Raw genomic sequence first — 6,000 nt, 5'->3', positions numbered from 1 at the left:
AATCAAGTCAGAAAACATAACTGCAGTAATCTCCTTGCTATTCAGCCCGAGGGAAAACCTTGCAGAAGATTGAAGGAGCATGTTTCTTCAATAAGAACTCCAGTCTGGAGCTGAGTTGGTCACTGCAGGAGAAAGCACACACAAATTGCTCATGTGTTAGCTAAAAGGAAAGCTTTACAGAAATGAGAAATAAAACACAGTCAGTAGAGGAGATCAGGGATACAAGACACAAGAAGGGAGAAGAAAGAAAGTCTAAAACAACTGTACACTGTGATCAACACAGTTGCTGTGAATGGGAGTTCAGCACTGACTTCTATTCTGGCTGAAAAATTTCATAAAGTGGTCTTGGTTATTCCTAACATGTCTATCTGCTATTTTTTAACCAACACTTTGTGACATTACAGAACCAAGACCTCAAGATATATACTTCTCCTTAAAACTATAATGCTAGAGAATATTTTCAAATCCCAAAATGCCAGAGAAGAGTGATTTCAATAAAATCTGGCGATGCCCCAAGGTACTTGATTCAGTAATAGATGTAAAGTTTTACAGTTTATGCTAAAATTTTCTATCACCAATTCTCCTGAAAAGTTTGGTACTTTTCTTTATAGTGAAATGGTAACTATATTAATGTGCTCTGTTTATCCCTAAACCTATTGGAAATGTGCTTCTAATGTGACTTACTTTCCAGGGCAGTGTGTATGCCCTGGGATAGAAGAGTTTTGCCTCACTGTTAGGGACCCAGCTCTGCTAGCCAGAAAGATGCTGGTATCCTATGGGATCCTATGGGATGCAATGCCTTGAGGAAATTTATATCAAACAATTATTGCATAATCTCAGGGTGCAATAAAACCTCCTACACCATGCACAGGTATTGAGCTGCATCCAGAGGAAAAGCATCCCCATCAGCAGCAGCTGCAGGTCCCTGTATGAACCCGCAGGATCCCCTTGCTGTGCATGTGGAGGAAGTTGAAGATTTCTGAGGGCATGGCATGAAAACCAGGGCGAGGTTTCACATTGTCGTAGTAGTGGTGAGTAATAAAAATCCCTGAGGGGTTCATGGGGAAGGCCCAAAAGCCAAAAAGGTGGACCTCTTCACAGAGCTCCAGGGCAGCTGTCACCAAGATCAGTCCGGTGCTGACCCGCTTGGCCCGCACCCCCAGGCCGAGCCAGTAGCGAGAGACATTGATGAGATATTGGGGATGAAAATAATAAACAGCTTGCTGAGACTCAAAATCATCCAGGACATATTTCACCCGGATGGAAACGTCTGTGTTACGAGTGTTGTAAAAAGCTGGCAGCAGCACGGAGGCGTTCTCGTAGACCTGGAGCACGTCGTAAAAGGGCTTCCTCCACTTCTCCAGCTTGTGGAACCTAAAGGGGAAAGGATGCCAGAGGTGGTCAGATCAAGCACTGGCTCAGTTTACACCTGGCAGGTAATACATTTGCTTTTGCTGAAGCATTTCTGGTTGAGAGAAAACTGAAATGATGTTTTAGTTGACAGGAATATGTTTACATTTGTAGCTAAAGCATCAGTATGAAATGTAGGGAAAAAACGTGGGGGATGAAAAAAAACCACCCCATATTCTCCCCTCTTTTGACAGTGCAGTCATTGAGCAGTGGACAGACTTTGTACACACTTCCAATAATGTCTGACTTTCCATTTTATGAGTAATAACATGATTTTCCCAGTATCTTGTGAGGTGTACAGTTTGCTATGCAGTGCAGAACTACATTAAAAGTGTCAAATGCCAAAGTGCAGCAAGAACATCTCTAAAATAAACTCTTAACATCCAAAAGAAGCCCACAATGCAAGCAAGTGAATTTATGTTGCTTGAGAAAAGCAGCACACTCCCCAGCATGAAAGGAAAGCAATAATTAGCCCCATGCTCCCAATCAGCCAGGTGGCAGTAAGGTATTAACAAATTTAAAATTAAAATCACTCAGTCAATCCTGGCTACAAAGTTGAACTGTCATTTCTTTAAAAACATATGACAGACACTCTTGTTACATGATTTAAGAATTTAGGGTTGGATCTAGGTGCTTCCACCCTAAACATTTCTGAGACATTTCCCTGGGGCTTGCAAGCATGGTGTAAGATTTCCAGGGAAAGGACTGCTCTGCTTGATAATTCTTTCTTTCTATTACCAATGTGCAGGTCAAATTGTTTTACACATTTCTGTAAGTTTTTACAGATTTCATATACTGAATACAGTCAATTGAGAATGAAATGGGTGATTCACAGTGTCAATTTAAAGTAATATTGGGGGGGGGGTGATTCTGGAACAGTTAGAATTAAGTGATAGATTTGAAGGAGTAATAGAAATTGCAATAGAAAAAAAAAAAATAGAAATTACCTCTCAGTAATTATACTGGGATTGACAGTCACAACATCTGTCTTTACCCCAACGTCTGTAAGGTATTTCTCAGATATGGGAGGCAAATTGCACCTGGAAGGGGAAGAAAGTAGCAAGAAAGTTTAAAAAATTCCCTTCATCTTTTCAGGACTAGAAAGCAGAACTGACGTCAGCATTTCTTCCAAGCAAGAAACATACAAACAGATTGAGAATTTAAAATTGCATTAAACATCCTGATGCCCTAACTGTGCATATGGAGGAACAAGTTCTTAGGAGCTGCATGAAGACCTCAGTCTGTCAGAGCTCCTCTCTTCATGAAGATGTCGCTGCTGTTCATTCATTTTCTTTCCTCAGTAGCAGTTCAGCTATTTACTTGGGCAGTTTATGACAAGAAAGGATCATCAGCCTATAAAATCAGGCTTTATCAGCATCAGCTGAGCTGCACTAAATAATTAACAGATAAACTATATCCGTAACATTGCCTTTAACATGCTTTGGTTTGGACCCAAGAGAATTTACAGGAAATGCTCCACAAGAGACAAATCAATCCAGCCTTAATTAACCCAGAACTGCTTCCCTTTACACCTGCTTCCCAGGGCAGTATAAGAGTAATCCTGACTCTACAGATCCATTGGAGGATGTCAGGAGCAAATTTGTGAAGATCTGCAAACCCTGACTTTACACAGCCCCCACTCACCTTGGCCTTGATCTAGATTCTTCATCTCAGGAAATTGAGAGCATCCCTCAAGAGATGCTGAAGTCACTGAAACACACATGCATGCATGCAAGCCATCACACAAGCTTTGGTTCCCAAGGAAAACCCAGCTACAAAAAAAGGCTTCATGATGTGTTATCACAGGCTACATAAGGGGTCTTGCAATTAACCTTGCACACAGTTTAGTTCAAGCTAGAGTAACATCCCTGCTGACAGTCTGAAAACTTTTTCAAGTGGGTCTACAGGCCACAATAAAAGCCACCACAGTTAAGATCCCTACATTTAAAAAACACTGCTGTGCCCAGTTCCCAAACATCTCCATACAACCACAGAGCTGGGCTGAGTGTGTGAAAAGTCTGAATGTATTTAGGGTGAGTGATGCTCAGTGTTTTCTCAGAACTACAGCTCAGCTGCCGTCACAGAATCACAGGATGGCTGAGGTGGGAAAGGAGCTCAGAGCTCATCTCCTCCAAGCTCCCTGCCATGGGCAGGGACACCTCTCATCCAGACAAGGATGCTCCAAGCCTCATCCAACCTGGCCTTGAACACCTCCAGGGAGGGGGCAGCCACAGCTTCTCTGGGCAATCTCTTCCAGAGTCTCAGCACCCTCCTGCTGAAGAACTTCTTCCTCAGATCACAATTTTTCAGTCACAGGGAGAGGACAAGTCAGTGGGGGGGCAGGTGGAAGGGGGGTGGAGGTGTGTGCACAGGGGAATGCACAAAAATCCTTGAAAGTCCTTCTCAGACTCAGAAGGTTCACATCTACCTTCCAGAGAATCTCTCTCCATCAGAAATTTTTTTTTAGCCACCTCATCCTTCTCACAGGCAATGTTATTCCCAGCACTTTGCTCTGCTAGGTCACACAGCATCCTTCTGAAGACCTCTAGCATCCTCAGTTCCACCAAGTGCTGGAGACTGTGCTCATCAGATTCTATCCCAAAAAAACGGTTTCAAATTTCAGCTTTGATATTTTTGAACAGTAAACCATCACCAGGATTGCTAAAGACTGATTTTTCTTTTTTTTTTTCCTAAGGGATGATTCCTTGTAAAAATTATACAATCTGCATAAACTGTACTTTTGTCATAAGATTCAGAAAAATCATCCCTGCAGTGCTACATCACAGATCTGGCCAGTAGATGGAGATAGACAGTAACAACAAGAAATTGCAGTTCACCTCTGTGCGTCTATGTGTTGTATTGTACTACAATTGCTATCAGCATTTATTTCACAGGAAAACCTTGGGTGCAATCCCCTGGACACAAGCACCACTGGCATTTTTTGAAATATTTGAAATAATTTCTTTGCTTGTGATCAAGATGGTGTCCCCCAGGGATCAGTGTTGGGCCCAGTTCTGTTCTATATCTTCATTGATGATTTAGATGAAGGGATTGAGTCCATCATCAGCAAGTTTGCAGATGACACTAAGCTGGGGGGGAGCGTGGATCAGCTGGAAGGCAGGAGGGCTCTGCAGAGGGACCTGGACAGACTGGAGAGTTGGGCTGATCCCAAGGGGATGAGGTTAAACAAGGCCAAGTGCCGGGTCCTGCACTTTGGCCACAACAACCCCACGGGGAGCTCCAGGCTGGGCACAGAGTGGCAGAAAGGGAGCTGGGAGTCTGGATTGCCAGGAAGCTGCAGAGGAGGCAGCAGTGTGGCCAGGTGGCCAAGAAGGCCAATGGCATCCTGGGCTGGCTGAGGAAGAGCGTGGCCAACAGGTCCAGGGAAGGGATTCTGCCCCTGTGCTCAGCCCTGGGGAGGCCACAGCTTGAGTCCTGTGTCCAGTTCTGGGCCCCTCAGGAAGTTCAGGAAGGAGCTTGCGGTGCTGGAGCAGGTGCAGAGAAGAGCAAGGAGGCTGGGAAGGGATCCAGCAGAATTCCTGTGAGGAAGGGCTGAGGGAGCTGGGGGTGTTGAGGCTGGAGAAAAGGAGGCTCAGGGGAGACCTCATCACTCTCTCCAACTCCCTGAAAGGAGGTTGGAGCCAGGGGGGGGTTGGGCTCTTTTCCCAGGCAACTCTCAGCAAGACAAGAGGGCACAAAGGGTCTCAAGTTGTGCCAGGGGAGGTTTAGGTTGGAGATGAGAAAGAATTTCTTTCTGGAGAGGGTGATCAGCCCTTGGAATGGGCTGCCCAGGGAAGTAGTGGATTCTCCGTGTCTGGAGATCTTTCAAAAGAGCCTGGATGTGGCACTGAGTGCCATGGGCTGGGAACCACAGGGGGAGTGGATCAAGGGTTGGACTTGATGATCTCTGAGCTCCCTTGCAACCCAGCCCATTCTATGATTCTATGATTCTATGATTCCTGACAGTCTGGTGAACTGGTGTTAGACTGGAAAGTGGATGTGTTCAGACCTGAGCTTAATAACAAGCTTTATGTCAGCAAACCTTAAGCTCATGAGCACTAGCATGCAGAACACTGGTCACACATATACTGGGGACTGTGAACCAGAGGTTTCTTTTGCACAAGTACTGGGTGTATTTATTTACCTTTCAGCTCTACTTAAGCCTCTATTTAATTAATTATTGGTACCAAAAGCAACCCACTTCCAAAGTTCTGCTCTGCTCTTTTGAATCTGTTTTGGTACAGTTCAAGTGAGAGTAACAGTGTTAAAAAGGGGTCTGCACTGAAAGTTCTTACACATAAATTATGACATTTGCTCCCATACTTCCACTTTCACTCAACAGCTTGTCATCTCCATGTGTAACATGTCCCATGCCTTTCAACAATATTGCTTACTGTAATCCAACATAGTAGGAAGGAATCTACAATTATTTAATATATGTGGGACATACAGGGCTTTTAAGATACAAATTATGTGAAGCCTGGGCTGTTTCACAGATTAAGATAATTTTCTACAGAGGGGGCACAAGAGGCAGACACAAGGGCCTGGAAACAGTGAATGGTGAAGCTGTGTAAAATTATTTCTCATTTG

At 44.2% G+C, this 6,000-nt stretch overlaps 1 protein-coding gene across 2 annotated transcripts in view; it reads right to left on the bottom strand.

Annotated features, from left to right (window-relative positions):
* Positions 1-412: 412 nt before the first annotated feature.
* The window catches only part of ST8SIA5 (ST8 alpha-N-acetyl-neuraminide alpha-2,8-sialyltransferase 5), a 43,090-nt gene continuing 37,502 nt past the window's right edge, over positions 413-6,000 (bottom strand). For both annotated transcript variants that reach the window (XM_030467324.1, XM_008506421.2), the window contains 2 exons: positions 2,358-2,450; positions 413-1,374 (listed from right to left, as the gene is read on the bottom strand). In XM_030467324.1, the coding sequence (XP_030323184.1) occupies positions 906-1,374; positions 2,358-2,450 (562 nt within the window). In that variant the 3' untranslated portion in view covers positions 413-905. The remainder of the gene's footprint in view (positions 1,375-2,357; positions 2,451-6,000) is intronic.

The sequence above is a fragment of the Calypte anna genome, chromosome Z, assembly GCF_003957555.1.
Source record: "Calypte anna isolate BGI_N300 chromosome Z, bCalAnn1_v1.p, whole genome shotgun sequence".
NCBI lineage: Eukaryota > Metazoa > Chordata > Aves > Apodiformes > Trochilidae > Calypte > Calypte anna.
This window is presented reverse-complemented; position numbering and strand designations above follow the sequence as displayed.